Here is a 22,709-nt window from a genome sequence, read left to right on the forward strand (position 1 = left end):
GGCAGAGCTCTTTCCTCCTCCTCTCATCCCATCTACATAGACACTTATTTGCACCAACTGCCATCTCCTACCTCAGTAATGTACAAATGAGTCTTCACTGAATACAGATTTTACATATACATTCAGAATTTTAAAAATGACTGATCAGTCCTTATAAAGAATCAGATTTCTCTGATGAGATACAGTACATTACAAACTTTCATTTCATGTAAACTATTGCTTTATTAAAAAAAAATTACATGTACTATAGGCGACAGTGTAATACAGTATTGCCCCAAGGGTAAAAATGTCTTAGGCTATGTGCACACGCTGCGTTTTTTTGACGCTGCGTTTTTGTGCGTTTTTGGCCGATAAAAACGCACAAAAATGCACCCGCGTCGAAAAAACGCGTCAAAAAACGCATGTGTTTTTACCGCGATTTGGTGCGTTTTTGGCTGCGTTTTTGATCTCTGCGTTTTGCTGCGTTTTTCCAATGCATTGCATGGGCAGAAAACGCAGAAAAACGCAGGAAAGAATTGACATGTTCATTTTTTTTTTCAAGCTCAAAAACGCAGCTTAAAAAAAAAAGTTGTGTGCGGACATCAAAAATGAAAACTCATAGACTTTGCTGGGGAAGCAAAGTCATGCAGTTTTGAGGCCAAAAACGCACCCGAAAAACGTGCAAAAACGCCGCGAAAAACGCACTGTGCGCACATAGCCTTAAGGGTAATCTGTCAGCAAGTGATTGTAATTAAATCTAAGAGCAGCATAATGTAGGGTGAGTGCCTGATTCCAGGGATATGTGACTTGCTGTAGTTTCAATACAACCAGTGCTTTATCAGCAGGAGATTATCACTAGATACGTAGATGTCATGTACCAGGCAGTCAGGCTTATCTGTATAACCCAGCCCCCATCACTGATTGTCAGTTTACTGTCAATATTCAGTGTACGCAGGAAGTTGTCAATAAGGGGTGTGGGCTGGGTTATACAGAGTTCAGCATTCTGAGCACTGCTACATCTACAGCAAATAAAACAGGGATTTTATCAAAACCGCACCAAGTGACACATTGCTGGAATCCGGCTCTCATCCTCTATATTATGCTGCTCTCAGATTCTATAGCAAAAAACCCCCAAAAACCTGCTGATAGATTTCCTTCAAACAGATTACAGGAATTCCCTGAGATTTAGAAATATAAATGTGAATAATTCATGTTAACAAACCCTTTTCACGGTAGTTTCAGTGTCATCACAGCGATTTTTCAGGATTTTTATCACTTCCAATATTCCCATCAGCATTCCGTTGTCCGTTTCGAAAAATGTGCCATCCAGAGGAGCATCATGAATGAACGTCTGTTCGGGAAGGAAATGTAGAAATTGTACCTACATCTCATGATTGTATGAAGATGTTAACAATTCACCATAGGTCCATACAAGAAAAATGGAAAACCCTGACGATATGGAAATTTCTGCATTTTAACTGCCAACATTTAATACTCTTTTTACTCTTGTTTCTGGATGCGTTTTGAACTCCATAAAGCAAGAATCAAATCTTGTGTTTTTTTGCACCAAAACATCAGCAAACTCTCAAAAAGCTTTCAAGGCATCTTTTAACTTTCCCTTTGACTTCTATTGTCAATTATTGAGCGCGTTCCTAATGAAAAATGCCTGAAGAATGGGCCGGTCACTTCTTTTAACCGCTTGGTGCCAGCTACTCCCTTACTAATTAATAGTATGATTCTTTTGAGTGTTTTGCTAGAGCTTATTCCGACATTTTTCAGAGCAGACCCATTCATAAATCGACGAAAAAAAAAAAGATGCAGTGTGAACATATCCTAAATGGGTGTAAAAATTGAAGATCTTGCGATGAACCTGAGGGCGGCTTTGCACGTTGCGACATCGCAAGCCGATGCTGCGATGTCGCACGCGCTAGTCCACGCCCCCGTCGCAGGTACGATATTGTGTGATAGCTGGCGTAGCGAACATGATCGCTACGCCAGCTTCACATACACTCACCTGCCCCCTACGACCGTCGCTCTGGCCGGCGACCCGCCTCCTTCCTAAGGGGGCGGGTCGTGCGGCGTCATAGCGACGTCACACGGCAGGCGGCCAATAGCGGCGGAGGGGCGGAGATGAGCAGGATGTAAACATGCCGCCCACCTCCTTCCTTCCGCATATCCTACGGAAGCCGCGGTGACGCCGGTAGGAGATGTCCCTCACTCCTGCGACTTCATACACAGCGATGTGTGCTGCCGCAGGAGCGAGGAACAACATCGGACCGTCGCGTCAGCGTAATTATGGATTACGCCGACGCTGCACCGATGATACGATTACGACGATTTTGCGCTCGTTAATCGTATCATCTAGGCTTTCCACACTACGATGTCGCATGCGATGCCGGATGTGCGTCACTTTCAATTTGACCCCACCGACATCGCACCTGCGATGTCGTAGTGTGCAAAGCCGCCCTAAGTTTACAGGTAATTTTACTATGATAGATGAGGTATGTCCAAGATTTGGTTTGTGGTAGGTATCCAAGTAGCAGCTGCAGTCAACAGCCATATTTCTTTGCTGGTAAAAGCTCATCCTCAATACATAAAAAATGCATAAAATTGCACATAATTTCCTATGCAATTTTCCAGCTACAGCTTGCATTCTTAATTCAGAAAAAAAGCTATGTGTGTACATGCCCTAATGGTATTTGGGGGAAAGGGGAGGTGTTTACTTATGAAGTACTTATTTTTGTAACGCTTGTCACTACCTTACGGGGCCACATGAACAGAAGGGTAGTCAGGAGAGCCGGGGTCTGGTAACAGGAGGTCACGTATAATCATAAGGGGTAAACAGAGACGTAGTCAGGACACGATCTGAGGATCACAATACCAGAAGAGCATGTAGTAGTAAAAGGGAGCAAGCGAAGACTTAGGGTATGTGCGCACATTGCGTACTGCCCAGCACCGTAAAAGGTGCGCTTCAGAGCGCAGCTGAAAAGCTCCGTTCTGAAGCGCATGGTGCCGGCGAGAATGTGCGCTCTGCCTGCAGCTCCTGCCATAGACAGATAACTGAATAGGATAACTGAAGTGAGCACTAATATATATATATGAGTGCAAGCCAAAAATACATACTATATATAAGAATAAGGCTGCACATCAAACTTAGATAATGGTATAATGCCTCAAGCATATGGAAAAATATTGGAATATACAATGAAAAATGCTACTTGCTAATTTGAACATGTGAATAATGAATTGCATACCTGCCATGAATATTAGGAAAAAGGAGATATTTAGCAATCGCATTGATCAATGTAACTGAGCCCCAAAACCTCGTCAAGGTATATCTCTATATTGGGGTCCCTAGCTCTGTGACCCTAACTGTGTGTCATCTCATTGCAATTAAAAACTGCTGTGGGTGGAGAGGGGTAACTAAGGACTTTCTTATATAGGAGATGGAAAAAACATGGCCGAAAGGGGCGGAGCTGTGTTCACATTCAGAAAAAAAACTACATATAACTGAATTCATTATTCACATGTTCAAATTAGCAAGTAGCATTTTTCATTGTATATTCCAATATTTTTCCATATGCTTGAGGCATTATACCATTATCTAAGTTTGATGTGCAGCCTTATTCTTATATATAGTATGTATTTTTGGCTTGCACTCATATATATATATTAGTGCTCACTTCAGTTATCCTATTCAGTTATATGTAGTTTTTTTTCTGAATGTGAACACAGCTCCGCCCCTTTCGGCCATGTTTTTTCCATCTCCTATATAAGAAAGTCCTTAGTTACCCCTCTCCACCCACAGCAGTTTTTAATTGCAATGAGATGACACACAGTTAGGGTCACAGAGCTAGGGACCCCAATATAGAGATATACCTTGACGAGGTTTTGGGGCTCAGTTACATTGATCAATGCGATTGCTAAATATCTCCTTTTTCCTAATATTCATAGCAGGTATGCAATTCATTATTCACATGTTCAAATTAGCAAGTAGCATTTTTCATTGTATATTCCAATATTTTTCCATATGCTTGAGGCATTATACCATTATCTAAGTTTGATGTGCAGCCTTATTCTTATATATAGTATGTATTTTTGGCTTGCACTCATATATATATATTAGTGCTCACTTCAGTTATCCTATTCAGTTATATGTAGTTTTTTTTCTGAATGTGAACACAGCTCCGCCCCTTTCGGCCATGTTTTTTCCATCTCCTATATAAGAAAGTCCTTAGTTACCCCTCTCCACCCACAGCAGTTTTTAATTGCAATGAGATGACACACAGTTAGGGTCACAGAGCTAGGGACCCCAATATAGAGATATACCTTGACGAGGTTTTGGGGCTCAGTTACATTGATCAATGCGATTGCTAAATATCTCCTTTTTCCTAATATTCATAGCAGGTATGCAATTCATTATTCACATGTTCAAATTAGCAAGTAGCATTTTTCATTGTATATTCCAATATTTTTCCATATGCTTGAGGCATTATACCATTATCTAAGTTTGATGTGCAGCCTTATTCTTATATATAGTATGTATTTTTGGCTTGCACTCATATATATATATTAGTGCTCACTTCAGTTATCCTATTCAGTTATATGTAGTTTTTTTTCTGAATGTGAACACAGCTCCGCCCCTTTCGGCCATGTTTTTTCCATCTCCTATGTAAGAAAGTCCTTAGTTACCCCTCTCCACCCACAGCAGTTTTTAATTGCAATGAGATGACACACAGTTAGGGTCACAGAGCTAGGGACCCCAATATAGAGATATACCTTGACGAGGTTTTGGGGCTCAGTTACATTGATCAATGCGATTGCTAAATATCTCCTTTTTCCTAATATTCATAGCAGGTATGCAATTCATTATTCACATGTTCAAATTAGCAAGTAGCATTTTTCATTGTATATTCCAATATTTTTCCATATGCTTGAGGCATTATACCATTATCTAAGTTTGATGTGCAGCCTTATTCTTATATATAGTATGTATTTTTGGCTTGCACTCATATATATATATTAGTGCTCACTTCAGTTATCCTATTCAGTTATATGTAGTTTTTTTTTCTGAATGTGAACACAGCTCCGCCCCTTTCGGCCATGTTTTTTCCATCTCCTATATAAGAAAGTCCTTAGTTACCCCTCTCCACCCACAGCAGTTTTTAATTGCAATGAGATGACACACAGTTAGGGTCACAGAGCTAGGGACCCCAATATAGAGATATACCTTGACGAGGTTTTGGGGCTCAGTTACATTGATCAATGCGATTGCTAAATATCTCCTTTTTCCTAATATTCATAGCAGGTATGCAATTCATTATTCACATGTTCAAATTAGCAAGTAGCATTTTTCATTGTATATTCCAATATTTTTCCATATGCTTGAGGCATTATACCATTATCTAAGTTTGATGTGCAGCCTTATTCTTATATATAGTATGTATTTTTGGCTTGCACTCATATATATATATTAGTGCTCACTTCAGTTATCCTATTCAGTTATATGTAGTTTTTTTTCTGAATGTGAACACAGCTCCGCCCCTTTCGGCCATGTTTTTTCCATCTCCTATATAAGAAAGTCCTTAGTTACCCCTCTCCACCCACAGCAGTTTTTAATTGCAATGAGATGACACACAGTTAGGGTCACAGAGCTAGGGACCCCAATATAGAGATATACCTTGACGAGGTTTTGGGGCTCAGTTACATTGATCAATGCGATTGCTAAATATCTCCTTTTTCCTAATATTCATAGCAGGTATGCAATTCATTATTCACATGTTCAAATTAGCAAGTAGCATTTTTCATTGTATATTCCAATATTTTTCCATATGCTTGAGGCATTATACCATTATCTAAGTTTGATGTGCAGCCTTATTCTTATATATAGTATGTATTTTTGGCTTGCACTCATATATATATATTAGTGCTCACTTCAGTTATCCTATTCAGTTATATGTAGTTTTTTTTCTGAATGTGAACACAGCTCCGCCCCTTTCGGCCATGTTTTTTCCATCTCCTATATAAGAAAGTCCTTAGTTACCCCTCTCCACCCACAGCAGTTTTTAATTGCAATGAGATGACACACAGTTAGGGTCACAGAGCTAGGGACCCCAATATAGAGATATACCTTGACGAGGTTTTGGGGCTCAGTTACATTGATCAATGCGATTGCTAAATATCTCCTTTTTCCTAATATTCATAGCAGGTATGCAATTCATTATTCACATGTTCAAATTAGCAAGTAGCATTTTTCATTGTATATTCCAATATTTTTCCATATGCTTGAGGCATTATACCATTATCTAAGTTTGATGTGCAGCCTTATTCTTATATATAGTATGTATTTTTGGCTTGCACTCATATATATATATTAGTGCTCACTTCAGTTATCCTATTCAGTTATATGTAGTTTTTTTTCTGAATGTGAACACAGCTCCGCCCCTTTCGGCCATGTTTTTTCCATCTCCTATATAAGAAAGTCCTTAGTTACCCCTCTCCACCCACAGCAGTTTTTAATTGCAATGAGATGACACACAGTTAGGGTCACAGAGCTAGGGACCCCAATATAGAGATATACCTTGACGAGGTTTTGGGGCTCAGTTACATTGATCAATGCGATTGCTAAATATCTCCTTTTTCCTAATATTCATAGCAGGTATGCAATTCATTATTCACATGTTCAAATTAGCAAGTAGCATTTTTCATTGTATATTCCAATATTTTTCCATATGCTTGAGGCATTATACCATTATCTAAGTTTGATGTGCAGCCTTATTCTTATATATAGTATGTATTTTTGGCTTGCACTCATATATATATATTAGTGCTCACTTCAGTTATCCTATTCAGTTATATGTAGTTTTTTTTTCTGAATGTGAACACAGCTCCGCCCCTTTCGGCCATGTTTTTTCCATCTCCTATATAAGAAAGTCCTTAGTTACCCCTCTCCACCCACAGCAGTTTTTAATTGCAATGAGATGACACACAGTTAGGGTCACAGAGCTAGGGACCCCAATATAGAGATATACCTTGACGAGGTTTTGGGGCTCAGTTACATTGATCAATGCGATTGCTAAATATCTCCTTTTTCCTAATATTCATAGCAGGTATGCAATTCATTATTCACATGTTCAAATTAGCAAGTAGCATTTTTCATTGTATATTCCAATATTTTTCCATATGCTTGAGGCATTATACCATTATCTAAGTTTGATGTGCAGCCTTATTCTTATATATAGTATGTATTTTTGGCTTGCACTCATATATATATATTAGTGCTCACTTCAGTTATCCTATTCAGTTATATGTAGTTTTTTTTTTTTCTGAATGTGAACACAGCTCCGCCCCTTTCGGCCATGTTTTTTCCATCTCCTATATAAGAAAGTCCTTAGTTACCCCTCTCCACCCACAGCAGTTTTTAATTGCAATGAGATGACACACAGTTAGGGTCACAGAGCTAGGGACCCCAATATAGAGATATACCTTGACGAGGTTTTGGGGCTCAGTTACATTGATCAATGCGATTGCTAAATATCTCCTTTTTCCTAATATTCATAGCAGGTATGCAATTCATTATTCACATGTTCAAATTAGCAAGTAGCATTTTTCATTGTATATTCCAATATTTTTCCATATGCTTGAGGCATTATACCATTATCTAAGTTTGATGTGCAGCCTGCCATAGACAGAGCAGGAGCTGCCGGCAAAGCGCACGGAAGAAGTGACATGTCACTTCTTTTTGCGCAGCGCTTCGGCAGTAGCCGAAGCGCTGCGCACTAAAACGCCACGTGCGCACGGCCCCTGCACAATCTCCATAGACTGTGCAGGGGATGCAGGACGCATGCAGTTACGCTGCGCTGCAAAGCGCAGCGTAACTGCATGAATTTACGCAACGTGCGCACATAGCCTTAGTCAGATAACAGTCCGGGGTTCAAGACGGGAATAGGGAGCGGACGGAGGGAAGTCCAATAACAGTCCGGGGTCAGAATACCAAGATCAGGATACAGAGAATGCAACTGGGAGAGTTCTGGCGGAGCATGCTCAGTAAAGAAGCCTAAGCAATTACTAAGAAGATGGAACAGCTGAGTAACCAGCACCTCCCAGAACCAACCTGGACTCCAGTATAGTGACCAAGCTGATAGTTCATTACCAAGGACGGCGCCGCAGAGCATCTCTAAGGCCAAGATGCTCTGCACAAGGAATGGTCACACTGTCAGATCTGTAAGCACCGCAGAGCATCTCCAGGTCTGTGAGATGCTCTGCACAGAGAATCATGACAATTTTTATAGTTTGATCTCCTGATTTCTTCCTTACGATTTTGATTCCTATCTTTCGTCCTGCATATTATTGCTCTATACTCAATCAATTCCATGATGCATCATTACAGCATCACATCATGAGCTAGAGCCAGTACCACCTTTTCTGCTGGGATGACATTGTTATTATCCTTACTTCTATAGTGTCCTAAATAAACTAATAGATTACAAGTATGCAGTCAGGAGGCTGAACTGTGATGAACCCCATTACAACTGTGCAACAGCACTGTGCAGTCATCATCTTTATCTGTGATATACGTTTCTGCTCCCTTCTTTCCTCCATAGAGAACTTTAGTGGTACAGTGCATGCAATTTCATCATACCACTATATGCAGAATTATTAGGCAAATGAGTATTTTGATCACATGATACTTTTTATACATGTTGTGCTACTCCAAGCTGTATAGGCTTGAGAGTCAACTACCAATTAAGTAAATCAGGTGATGTGCATCTCTGTAATGAGGAGGGGTGTGGTGTAATGACATCAACACCCTATATAAGGTGTGCTTAATTATTAGGAACTTCCTTTCCTTTAGCAAAATGGGTCAGAAAAGAGATTTGACGGGCTCTGAAACGTCCAGAATTGTGAGATGTCTTGCAGAGGGATGCAGCAGTCTTGAAATTGCCAAACTTTTGAAGTGTGATCACCGAACTATCAAGCGTTTCATGGCAAATAGCCAACAGGGTCGCAAGAAGCATGTTGGGCAAAAAAGGCACAAAATAACTGCCCATGAATTGAGGAAAATCAAGCATGAAGCTGCCAAGATGCCATTTGCCACCAGTTTGGCCATATTTCAGAGCTGCAACGTTACTGGAGTATCAAAAAGCACAAGGTCTGCCATACTCAGGGACATGGCCAAGGTAAGGAAGGCTGAAAAACAACCACCTTTGAACAAGAAACATAAGATAAAACATCAAGACTCGGCCAAGAAATATCTTAAGACTGATTTTTCAAAGGTTTTATGGACTGATGAAATGTGACTCTTGATGGGCCAGAGGCTGGATCAGTAAAGGGCAGAGAGCTCCACTCCGACTCAGACGCCAGCAAGGTGGAGGTGGGGTACTGGTATGGGCTGATATCATAAAAGATGAACTTGTGGCACCTTTTCTGGTTGAGGATGGAGTGAAGCTGAACTCCCAGACCTACTGCCAGTTTCTGGAAGACAACTTCTTCAAGCAGTGGTACAGGAAGAAATCAGTATCGTTCAAGAAAAACATGATTTTCATGCAGGACAATGCTCCATCACATGCATCCAACTACTCCACAGCGTGGCTGGCCAGTAAAGGTCTAAAAGATGAAAAAATAATGACATGGCCCTCTTGTTCACCTGATCTGAACCCCATAGAGAACCTGTGGTCCCTCATAAAATGTGAGATCTACAGGGAGGGAAAACAGTCCACCTCTCGGAACAGTGTCTGGAGGCTGTGGTGGCTGCTGCACGCAATGTTGATCGTAAACAGAACAAGCAATGACAGAATCTATGGATGGTCGGCTGCTGAGTGTCATCATAAAGAAAGGTGGCTATATTGGTCACTCATTTTTTGGGGTTTTGTATTTGCATGTCAGAAATTTTTATTTCTAAATTTTGTGCAGTTATATTGGTTTACCTGGTGATAATAAACAAGTGAGATGGGAATATATTTGGTTTTTATTAAGTTGCCTAATAATTCTGCACAGTAATAGTTACCTGCACAAACAGATATCCTCCTAAGATAGCCAAATAAAAAAAAAAAAACAAAAAAAACCCACTCCAACTTCCAAAAATATTAAGCTTTGATATTTATGAGTCTTTTGGATTGATTGAGAACATAGTTGTCGATCAATAATAAAAAAAATCCTCTAAAATGCAACTTGCCTAATAATTCTGCACACGGTGTAAAGAAAGATCTGGTTACAGAGAAGTTAATTGCACATACATGCATGTAATTCCCAAGGGATCACAATAACCTATTTGAGAAGAAGTATACCACGAATTTCCAAGTAGAAATGGACAATTAAATGAGATAATTCTAATTGAAATACAGTTTTATATTTATTGAGAGACTAGAGACAGGATGAATTAATAAAAAAAACTGGAGTGCTACTGTACTGATTTTGTTACCTGTTTAAATTAGCAATCGATAGAAACCGATAAGATGATTGTACAGTACCTGGTTGTACCTTTTGTAAAACATCAGCCAATCAGAGATTCCCAGCATGCTGCTTCTATGCATGCCATTTTTTAAGTCTGAAGGTGATAATTTCTCTCCAAGTATAACATGATATTTTATTAAGGTGTTATTCTGGAAAAAAAAATAAATTAAAAAAATCCAGAGAATAGAATTACCTCTGCAACTGGCATCATTGTAGCCCTCAAATGCCTTATTGTAATTTTGTGGGTAGAGCTGCGTTGGTCACTCCATCCCCATCCCGCCGCAACTTCAACAAATTTGTTGAGAGAAATCAAATAGTTTTTTTCTTTCTAATTCTGTATAGACCTGTCTAGAAATGCATTGGGAAAGAAAGATACACTTACAGCTTCTTAGCCTCTCTCTGTATTCCCTACCTTGCACTACGCTCCCCAGGCTGCTTGTCAAATCAAGTGGCCGAATACCACAGCAAACGACTTGTCAATCAACAAGAGAAACTGGACGCTAGGCAGGGAATACAGAGCGAGGCTCAGAAGCTGTAAGTGCATCGTCACGGCCAAATGCACTTCCAGACACAACGCAATTTCTCACCTTGTAAGTGGCATCATTCTATCCCTCAAATGCGTTGTAATTGTGTGAGTGGAGCTGCGTTGGTCACCCCATCCCCATCCGGTCGCAGCTCCAACAACTTCGTTGAGAGAAATCAAATTGTTTTTTTTTAAATTCTGTATAGACGTCTCTAGAAATGCATTGGGGAATGACGATGCACTTACAGCTTCTTAGCCCCTCTCTGAATTCTCCACCTAGCACTACTCTCCCCTGGCTGATTGCCAACTCAAGTGGCCGTATACCACAGCAAACGACTTTTCAATCAACAAGAAAAACGTAACACTAGGCAGGGAATACAGAGTGAGACTCAGAAGCTGTAAGTGCATCGTCACCGCCAAATACACATCCTCAGAAGCTGTAAGTGCATCGTCACCGCCAAATACACATCCTCAGAAGCTGTAAGTGCATCGTCACCGCCAAATACACATCCTCAGAAGCTGTAAGTGCATCGTCACCGCCAAATACACATCCTCAGAAGCTGTAAGTGCATCGTCACCGCCAAATACACATCCTCAGAAGCTGTAAGTGCATAGTCACCGCCAAATACACATCCTCAGAAGCTGTAAGTGCATTGTCAACGCCAAATACACATCCTCAGAAGCTGTAAGTGCATCGTCACCGCCAAATACACATCCTCAGACGCTATAAGTGCATTGTCACCGCCAACTACACATCCTCAGAAGCTATAAGTGCATCGTCACCACCAAATACACATCCTCAGAAGCTGTAAGTGCATCGTCACTGCCAAATACACATCCTCAGAAGCTGTAAGTGTATCGTCACTGCCAAATACACATCCTCAGAAGCTGTAAGTGTATCGTCAGTGCCAAATACACATCGTCAGAAGCTGTAAGTGCATCGTCACCGCCAAATACACATCCTCAGAAGCTATAAGTGTATCGTCAGTGCCAAATACACATCGTCAGAAGCTGTAAGTGCATTGTCACCGCCAAATACACATCCTCAGAAGCTGTAAGTGCATCGTCACTTCCAAATACACTTCCAGACACAACGCAGTTTTTCACTACTGGAACAGCATTTTGGGGTTATAAGGGAATCAACTTCCTTATGTTTTTAAGGGTTACACAGGCATATTAATGGTGTTGAGGGGGAGGGTTAAAGGTTTCTAGCATTCTTCTCTTTATCTAGAGAAGTTTATCTAGATTTATTAGGTTATTTTCTCATGTTATAGTTGCATACCAGACGCTTACCAGAGAGGTAAATTCAGACTGATTGTAAAACTGCTTCATTGCAAAGTTATTTGGCACAAAAATTGTGTACTTTAATTTGTTGGATTCAATTTCTTGTATTAATCCAGTTTCCTGCATAAAAAAAAGAAGAGATTGTAGGTTCAGTATATACAGTATTGTGTGTGTCTTATGACAGAAGTATATGGCTGTAATAATGTATGTAGAGGTTACAGTTATATCAGTCTCATGGCCATGCTTCTGGCCATTGGACAGAGAGCTTGAACTCGGGATGAAAAGTAGTCTAATATTAAGTTTACATACTGTGTAAGACATGTCCCACAATGAACAATTATCGGCTATACACTGGACCACTAGGTTGGGGTCAACCAAATCCCAGTACCTCTTCCTTGCATGACCACAATGGGCAGGCATTTTCATAGTACAGAAGGTCGGGCATGCATCTTGTCACCAAAAACAAGAACTTTCTCGGCAGCAGCCACTAAACAATAAATCAAGCCATGTTATTTAGCTCTTATTACATCCAGAAGCCACCGGAACTAATGAAAGCTGATAGGTGGCAGTGCTGGGTGTCAGACCCCACTGTCCGGATACTGATGACCTAAACTAGTAATACATCGTCAATATCATTAGCCTAGACAACCCTTTTAAAGGAAATCTATCAACAAGGTTTTTTGTATCTCATCTGAGAGCAGTATATTGACTGTAAAGAGGCCCTGATTCCAATGATGTATCACTTAGTTTACTGGACACAATCAGAGTTCTATGTTATGTGCGCACTAGAAAAGTGATTTTTCTCAAGAAAATTTCTTGAGAAACGTCTGGGAGTTGAAGATGACCGCATCTGCGGTAAAAAAACGCACCAAAACCGCGGGAAAAACGCATGCGTTTTTCCCGCGCTTTTGCCGCGGTTTTTCCGCAGGTTGGTCCCTGCGGTTTTTTATAAATAAAGCATGTTGAAAAAGAGAAAAAAAAAAGGTCATTTCCTTCTGATATAGATAGATAGAGAAATAAATAGATAATGGATAGATAGATAGATAGATAGATAGAATCATAGATAGACGGATAGATAGATAGATAGATAGATAGATAAATAGACAACTTTTGATTTGATAGATAGATAGATAGATAGAGGGATGGATAGATAGATAGATAGAAGGATAGATAGAGGGATAGATAGATAGAGTCCCTGTGAGGACACTGCATTTCTCACGAGCGATAGTGTGTTCACATTACCGGCCATGGGAAATGACCTGTAATTACCTCTGTAGTCTCGTTACGAGGCTGCATTCTGTACAGTGTCAGTCATGGCTGGATGCAAGCGTTGTGGGACCTCGGTGGATTACGCCGGAGCTGTGTGTTTGGGGGGTTAATAAAGGGGTGAAAGAGGGGGCTTTTTTGTCTTTTATTTAAAATAAAGGATTTTTTGGTGTCTGTGTTTATTCACTTTACTTACAGGTTAATCATGAAAGCTGTCTCATAGACACTGCCATGATTAAAGCCTGGACTTAGTGGCGGCGATGCGCTGCCATTAACTTATTATTACCCTGATTGCCACCGCATCACGGGAACAGGAAGAGCCGGGGACACTCCGGGACTGCCGCATAATGGATGCGACAGTCCCGGGGCAGCTGCGGGCTGATATTCTCGGCTGCGGGAGGGGGGGGCAATAACCCTGGCCATCGCCCTACCCAGCCTGAGAATACCGGGCCGCCGCTGTGAGTTTACCTCGGCTGGACGGTAAAAATACAGTGGAGCCCACATTTTTTTTTTTTATATGTCCGTTTGATTTGTATGTGTATTCTATATGTCTGTGTGTGAGTGTGAGTGCGATCTGTGTGTATTCTATGTCTGTGATGTGTGTGTGTGTTTACTCTGTGCTCCGTTTCCTCTTCCTGTCATAATGACATCAATTCCCTGCAAAACGCAGGCATTGATGAGCATTACCGCAGGTAAACCACGGCTATACCGAGGGTATGCCGCACATCATTTGCTATCTGCGGTATACCCGCGGTGTTTCGCGATTATCTTACAGTGAATGGCGTGAAATACCGCAGGTACCTGCGGAAAAGAAGTGACATGCACATTTTCTCAAGAAATTCTGCAGAAAGAATTTTCTTGAGAAAAAAACGCAGTGTGTGCACAGCTATTTTTTTTCCCCATAGTTTTGCTGGGAAATGTCTGCAGAAAGGTTACAAACATTTCTCAAGAAATTTCTGCAGCAAAACCGCGGGTAAAAACGCAGTGTGCGCACAGGACCTTAGATGTAGCAAAGCTCAGAATGCTAACCCACCCACACCTCAGTGTAATGCTCACAGCCAGTGTAGAGGCAGCGAGAGGGATTAATGGACCCACTTAAGCACACAGGGGACCCAGGCTTACCCCTTAGTGGGAGGGGCTTAACTAAGCGCTCACTGTGAGGCGGAAGCCAGGTACAACTCCCAGGGCAGTGACGGAGGCTGTGGCAGCTGACCCCCAGGACATGTGACAAACTCAGGTTTGGACAGGTACAGGCGGGGTGACTGAGGCAGGCTAGACACGCAGGTACAGACAGGAATGGTGGGCACGGCAGGGATATACAGGTATGTGAAGACAGGTACTGGAGACGGACATAGGGATAACAAGACAGGAGCTCAGGACCAGACAACTACCTAGGTACCAGACTGGAGACTGACTAACTAAATAGAAGTGTTGTGCAGGCACTTCCCATAAAGGGAGGGTGTCTTAACTACACTGTGCCTCAGCTATAGGCTGAGAGGCATTTCCTCGAAATAGCATACAGGCCCTTTAAGAGGAGGGCCCTGAGCACGCGCGTCTTAGGTGGACTCCCAGGAACCCTGTGCGGCATGTACAAGGCCCGGGAGGGAAAGGAGGCAGCAGCACAAGTGGATGGCTGGGTGGCAGCAGGGAAGAACGGTACCCGACCGGGGTGGTGATCTCTATGTACATTGTCTATAGACAGTGAGCTGCTATTCAGTGCTGGAGGCAGGTTTAGACCAGGTCTCACGAGCCAGATAGTTCGGGCAGTGATCTTCTGCTGATACAGCACTCACTGTAATGTAACAATAGCACAAAGTCTAATAAGTGACACAACCCTGAAATCAGTGTCTCAGCCTCTACCTTATGTTGCCTTTATGATCAATCAACAGAAATTGTCGCAGCTACCCACCCCTGGGCATCAGCCGTATTGCTTATGTAGACAGCAGACAGTAATCCTACACATACACTGGGCAGGTGGTGCTTAGCCCCCAAGCATAATAGTTCCTGGATAGAGTCCAACAATAGAGATAGGGCAGCACTCACCAGCGTCCGGTAAAAAAGACTTTATTTATTCATGGTGCAGGTAAAAAAGCAGGAGCAGAGTTGACAGCAGGGCCCCCTCATGGACGACAACCATTTCGCGTGTACTCACGCTTCCTCGGGTCCGTATGGACAGGCATAGACCGCCGCCTTATAAGGGGGTTGCGTCCAGTCTACATCACTGCCCAATTAAAAACAGCTGAGGAGTGTAACACATCAAGCAAGTGGAACTTGCAAATAACACCAAGTGGACAATCCAAAAGAACCACCCACATATACATACATATCAGAAAGGACCCATGTAAGCCATACAAAACAATTTTTTTTTTTTTTTTTAACAGAAAAACTGAAAGGTCATTTTTATCATTTAAACCCACATTACCTTGGGCTCTGTACTTGATAATAAGTCTCGCCTCGGCTTGCAACAGCATCTTATGCAGGTCGCCTCCTTGTGGAGGTAAACTGATCCTCTCTAAGGCTAAGTTCACATTTCCGTTGTTTTGTATCAGTCACATGCGTCGCTTGACGCATGTGACTGATGCGCTGTACAACGCTGTACAACGGATGACAAAGAACAGAATTCTTTGCCGGACTCCGTTGTGTGCAGGGGGCGGAGCGCGAGGGGGCGGAGTTCGGGGGGAGTGGAGCTGAGCGGGACCGTGGCACTGAGGACGTCAGTGCCGCAGGGACTGCAGGATAGGTAAGTGTGTGTGTGTGTGTGTGTGAGTGTGTGTGTATACATGCTGAATGCGGGAGGGGCGGAGCCGAGCGGGGGGCGGGGCCATGCGCTGAGGATGTCAGTGGCAGTGCTGCGGTCTGCATGGTTGGGACAGGTGAGTGTATGAGTGAGTGAGTGAGTGAGTGAGTGAGTGAGTGAGTGTGTGTGTGTGTGTGTGTGTGTGTGTGTGTGTGTGTGTGTGTGTACACACATGTGCGGAGTGCGGGAGGGGGCGGGGCCGAGCGGGGAAGTGTCGGCCTCCCTGCACACGTAACCAGACTAAATAATATCGGGTAACAGCAAAGCACCCGATGTTTACCTTGGTTACCCGATATTTACCTTGGTTACGGGCGTACACCGCTTAGCGCTGGCTCCTTGCACCGTAACCAGGGTAAATATCGGGTAACCAACCAAAGCTGGTCACGTGTGCAGGGAGCCAGAGAGCATGCGCAGCGAAATCCGACGGATCGCGCTGCTCAAAAAACGTTACAGGCTGCGTTCCTCCTGCCCGGCGGTCAGTCGTTCCACGACTGATCAGTCGGGCGGAGGGTGCAACGCAGCATCATCAGTCACAATCCGCTGCTCATACAAGTCTATGGGAACAACGGAATGCGCTAAACGGATTCCGTTGTTTACCAGAGCCGCGGATTGTGACTGATACATTTTAGCGGAAATGTGAACTTAGCCTAAGCCTGCAAACTGCAGGACATTAGGATCTCCATTGTGTGAACTGCGCACATGCTGAATAAGCCGAGGGGAGCCTTTACCAGATTTCACAGAATTATAATGTTCTTTAAACCTGACATACATCGGCCTGCTGGTTTTACCGATGTAAAATCGTCCGCAGCCACAAGAGTCCACGTACACAACAAAATTTGTTTTGCATGAAATAAAACGATTGACGTTATGCACAGAGGATCCAACAGTGATCGATTTACCTGTTAAGTGTGAACTGCAGAACCTGCAGTTCCCACACCTGTAATTGCCAACAGGGCTGTCCCTCTCTAGCCAGGTAGATGGCTGCGATAGCCTATTTCTGACCAGGACATCTTTCAGATTACTGCCCCTTCGGTAAGTAACCAGGGTTTTTTTAGCAGTCATTTCACTGAGATCGCTGTCCTGCTCCAAAATGTGCCAATTTCTATGTAAGGCATTTTTGCAGGCCTAGAGAGGATCAGTTTACCTCCACAAGGAGGCGACCTGCATAAGATGCTGTTGCAAGCCGAGGCGAGACTTATTATCAAGTACAGAGCACAAGGTAATGTGGGTTTAAATGATAAAAATGACCTTTCAGTTTTTCTGTAAAAAAATAAATAAATTTGTTTTGTATGGCTTACATGGGTCCTTTCTGATATGCATGTATATGTGGGCGGTTCTTTTGGATTGTCCACTTGGTGTTATTTGCAAGTTCCACTTGCTTGATGTGTTACACTCCTCAGCTGTTTTTAATTGGGCAGTGATGTAGACTGGACGCAACCCCCTCATAAGGCGGCGGTCTATGCCTGTCCATACGGACCCGAGGAAGCGTGAGTACACGCGAAACGGCTGTCGTCCATGAGGGGGCCCTGCTGTTAACTCTGCTCCTGCTTTTTTACCTGCGCCATGAATAAATAAAGTCTTTTTTACCGGACGCTGGTGAGTGCTGCCCTATCTCTATTGTTGGACTTTATGTTGCCTTTATATTACACTGCAAAAAGCTGCTGACATATTCCCTTTAATTCATTTCAAAACTTAAAGGGCAACTGGTGCCACATTTTAGCAAGTTTCCCCAAATACTCAGTAACAGATTAAATATCCAATCCTGTTCTTTTTAGGAGACCCTTTGAAACAAAAAGGGATTGTCTAAAACGGACCACTCAATCATTATATTCCACCCCATTATTTGAAAGTTGGTATCAGAATGTGTACACACTGCTGTCTTAGCATTAGTAGACGTGCGCGTCCTTGCAGGAAACGTCCAGTATCATGTATCCCTTCCTGGAAATGTCAACTTCCTATCATTCATGTTTAGCGTCCAAAAGCACTTGTCCTCTTTCCTTTGATAATTAGACACCTGTCATCCATTTCCGGAATAACGCGGCCTCCACATCCCCATCTGTCAGAGCCATTGTTCAGTTCTTTGCGGCAGATTATCTTACCTGGATTGCCTGCTTAAACTCCTCAAACGCAGGAACTTGATCTAGGGCTTTGAGAAGACCTGGCCGTGCCGGAGGTATGGCTCCCAGTGGTGGGATCAAAACCTGAGGGCGCAAAAAGTTGTTTACTATTTTATTCTATAGATCATTTCTGAACGTGTCTACATGGTGTAATATTTTCAGATTATCCCAAAAAGAGAAACTTTTCTGTAAAAAATAAAAAGTATTTTCCTACAGCCATAGTGCCACACTAAAGGTAAATACCATTTTAAACATGTGATGAAATCTACTTGGAACTGCAGCTGCAGGGAGAAAATTAAATTAAATTCTCCCTGCAGCTGTGGTAGTCTATAAATGTAGAAACATCGGTGTGAAAAGGAACTATATAGAAAAACAATTTTAGGCCCGTTTCACACGTCAGTGAAAAACACAGACATTCTTTACTGACGTGTAAAACACGCACATGTCCCTCCGCGTGCTGTGAATCACGGCACACGTGGGTTGTCTATGTGCAATCCGGGCTCCGTTCTCCGTGGTCCGTGATTGCACATAGAGATCAACTCACCTGTGCCCGCTCCCACTCTCCATGGTGCTGAACGCTCCCGCGGTGCAGCATCCGGCCGGCGCTGACCTCCGCAGCAGCTGCTTCCGGGTCGGCTGTGTCGTGCATTCATGAATGTGCACGACAGTAATGAGCCGGCTCAGAAGCAGCAGGCAGAACAGGCTGCAGAGAGCGTCGCTGGAGCCGGGTGAGTAAAAATGATTTTTATTTTATATGCACGCTTTTTTCTGACACGTGTTTCACGGATCACACCACTGTGTGGTCCGAGGGACATCAGTGATGCCAGGAAAAAATGGACATGTCTTTGTGCGGCAATCACGGACACCTGGGTACGCCGCACGGAGATACGTTCAGTGAAAAATCACTGATTTGTGAGCAGACCCATTGATTAGAATGGGTCTGCGTATGTCAGTGATTCTGGTACGTAGAAAAAAAAGAGTACAAACGTACCAGAATCACTGACGTGTGAAACAGGCCTTAGGCCCCTTTCACACGTCAGTGATTCTGGTACGTTTGTGCTTTTTTTAAAACGTACCAGAATCACTGACATACGCAGACCCATTCTAATCAATGGGTCTGCACACACATCAGTGATTTTTCACTGAACAGGTCTCCATGCAGCGTGCACCCTTGGCCGTAATTCTGCACGGGAGACAAGTCAGTTTTTTTCTGGCATCACTGATGACCCATGGACCACACTATGGTGTGATCCGTGTGTGATCAGTGAAACACGTACCAGAAAATCACGAACATATTAAATATTAAATATTTTCAACTTACCTTGCTTGCAATTCGCTGTGCAGTCTCTGCTCTCGGCAGCTTCTGCCTGGCTCATGAATATTCATGAGAACAGGAAAACCTGACCAGGAAGTAGGTGCTGAGAGCGGTGGGCGGACGCTGCAGAGCTGGAGACTTCAGCACCATGGACAGCAGCAGTGAAGGCAGGTGAGTAATGTCCATATGCAATCACGGATTGCACATGGACAACCCACGTGTGCCATGAATCACGGAACACAGAGGGACATGTGCGTGTTTTACACGTCAGTGAAGAACGTCAGTGTTTTTCACCGACGTGTGAAACGGGCCTTATACAGAGTATTCTACAGATCATTTCTGAACGTGTCTACATGGTGTCCGAATACCTGTAAAGGGGTTATCCATAAAGGCGAATTTTTCAGCCAAACGAAAAAAAAAAAGTATTTTTCTACAGCCATAGTGCCACTCTACAGGGATTACCATTTTAAATATGTGCTGCAATCTATTTGGAAATGCAGCTGCAGGGAGAAAATTAAGTTACATTTTCCCTGCAGCTGCTCGTTTCCAGTCATTGGGGCGGTGCTGGGAACAGTCAGTGCTCACTACTCAATGAGCATTCTGTAATCAATCCCACCACTCCCTAAACGACAACCTACTCTGGAGCAGGTTGTCAGTCAAAAAGCGGTGTGCATGATTTCAATTTCAGCATACTCACTGTTTAGAGTGCTCAACTAACTCACAGCCCTGCCTCCTCTCTAATATCTGGACCCTTTAATCATGTTCCCTTTAATAACTTTAATATCAAGTGTCTTGAAAAGCTTTCAAAAGCCAGTTTCAGCCATAAAAGTAACTTAAACATTTTTTTTGTTTCCATGTGTCCTCTTTTCACTTAAGGAGGTGTCCTTCACCCTCTGGCAGCTGACATGAAATTCCCTTCCCATTTACCCTGGTGTAGGAATCTTTCTGGCTAAACTGCCTTTGCCACTGCAGAGACTCAGCTTTTTTTATCCTGTTTGCAGAAAAGGAGCAGTTTCTATTGACTGCTCTTTGGTGAACCGAGGATCAAAAGGTGGACACCTGGCTGTGAGAGGAGTGACTGAGCATGTGCGTCCACCAGCACTCATCTCTTTGGGTGGGCGTGAACATTGCTGTACATTTTGAACACCAGGTGGTGCTATACTTTCATAATATTTTATAACAGCATCTAAATGGCAATTATCATTCATTTTTTTACCATCTATAAGATGTCTAATCATGAAACATCTCCTTTAAGGAAAGTCATATGACTCCTGGACATTACAGAATGTTAAAATACCAACCTGGTTGATAATGAAAATATATCCATTGGAGGCTGGAATGTTCTGGACGATGATACTGGCATTATTAACCGTTATGTTCTGAAATAAAGAATATACAATGCTGAATTAGTGAATGAGTATGAAGTCTTTCCTTACTAGTCCGCAGCTTTTAGTTATTACATATTGCTGTCAGTTACGGTAGTTCCATATATCTTTTTGGGTAAAGATGAGAAAGACTTACTCCTCTTGCAATATCAATCTCGCACTTTGTTCTTGGCTCGATTGTATCCAGTTCTTGACCAATATGTTTTTTTAGTTCCTCGGATGTGAAGGCTCCTCGGAGGAAGTGCGCCCTGAGCAATGATATAGATTTTTTTTACCCTTTACATACAGGAAAAGCAGCGACAGTCGACACATGAAAGGAGCAATTAGTAACTGGGAACAGAGAAAAAGGAAGGAACCCAACATACGCCTAGGATGTTTAGGTTAGGTTGTTTTTTTTTTTTTTTTTTAAACTCGTTTTATTGAAAGTTAAGTAAGACATTACATAGAAGAATAAATCAGCAAATTGTTCAATGAGACAGTATACATGTAACTGGTTGGTTTTCAGGATAATAAAATAACAACAATCAAATCAGCGTCCATTATTTCAGCATATCCAAAGAGCATCATACATAGCAAAGGTGTTAGCTCGCGAGACACATCCAACTCATGGCAATAGAACTCATATCGTCAAGGAGAGTGCAACCCAAGCTTCGGGGAACTCGTGGTATCCCTAATATAGTGTATCACGGATCACATGTGTCTCCTTTCTAGGTTAGGTTGGTTTACTCATCGAGTACATAACTTTTGGCCACAAAAATCTACAGAAAATGAAGTTTATAGAGTGACTGTTGTTTAAATTATTTTTCAAAAATCAAAAGTACACATGACAATAAGAAACGTTTGTAATATATCTGATCAGAGAAATCTGCTTTTTTGTCAAGGACTGATCTTTTATTCTCAAAATTCTCAATTCACAGGTAAAATCTGTCTGTAGTGAATACAGATTGTCCCATTAATTAGATAGGAGGTGGCAGTTGGTGCTCATAAAGTTCAATGGTGAACTTGCTGCAGAATGTCTGTCTTTTCCTGTAGCTCCTCCCTCCATAGAATCTTATGATCGCCAACTGCCTCAAGCTCCTCCCTTAATAGAATCATATGAGCACCAACTGTCTCTAGCTCCTCCCTCCATGGAATCTTATGATCGCCAACTGCCTCAAGCACCTCCCTTCATAGAATCATATGAGCACCAACTGCCTCTAGCTCCTCCCTCCATGGAATCGTATGATCGCCAACTGCCTCAAGCTCCTCCCTCCATAGAATCATATGAGCACCAACTGCCTCTAGCTCCTCCCTCCATGGCATCTTATGATCGCCAACTGCCTCAAGCTCCTCCCTTCATAGAATCATATGAGCACCAACTGCCTCTAGCTCCTCCCTCCATGGAATCGTATGATCGCCAACTGCCTCAAGCTCCTCCCTCCATAGAATCATATGAGCACCAACTGCCTCTAGCTCCTCCCTCCATGGCATCTTATGATCGCCAACTGCCTCAAGCTCCTCCCTTCATAGAATCATATGAGCACCAACTGCCTCTAGCTCCTCCCTCCATGGCATCTTATGATCGCCAACTGCCTCAAGCTCCTCCCTTCAT

At 42.6% G+C, this 22,709-nt stretch overlaps 1 protein-coding gene across 1 annotated transcript in view; it reads right to left on the reverse strand.

Moving 5' to 3' along the window:
* LOC142249827 (stabilin-1-like) overlaps positions 1-22,709 on the reverse strand; it is a 281,112-nt gene that overhangs the window by 170,290 nt on the left and 88,113 nt on the right. Inside the window, exons 22-27 of the mRNA XM_075321739.1 lie at positions 21,255-21,366; positions 21,035-21,112; positions 18,401-18,502; positions 12,248-12,358; positions 10,449-10,580; positions 1,202-1,330 (exon numbers count right to left, since the gene is read on the reverse strand). Coding sequence (XP_075177854.1) covers positions 1,202-1,330; positions 10,449-10,580; positions 12,248-12,358; positions 18,401-18,502; positions 21,035-21,112; positions 21,255-21,366 — 664 coding nt within the window. The remainder of the gene's footprint in view (positions 1-1,201; positions 1,331-10,448; positions 10,581-12,247; positions 12,359-18,400; positions 18,503-21,034; positions 21,113-21,254; positions 21,367-22,709) is intronic.

The sequence above is a fragment of the Anomaloglossus baeobatrachus genome, chromosome 8 (assembly GCF_048569485.1).
Source record: "Anomaloglossus baeobatrachus isolate aAnoBae1 chromosome 8, aAnoBae1.hap1, whole genome shotgun sequence".
NCBI classification, from domain to species: domain Eukaryota; kingdom Metazoa; phylum Chordata; class Amphibia; order Anura; family Aromobatidae; genus Anomaloglossus; species Anomaloglossus baeobatrachus.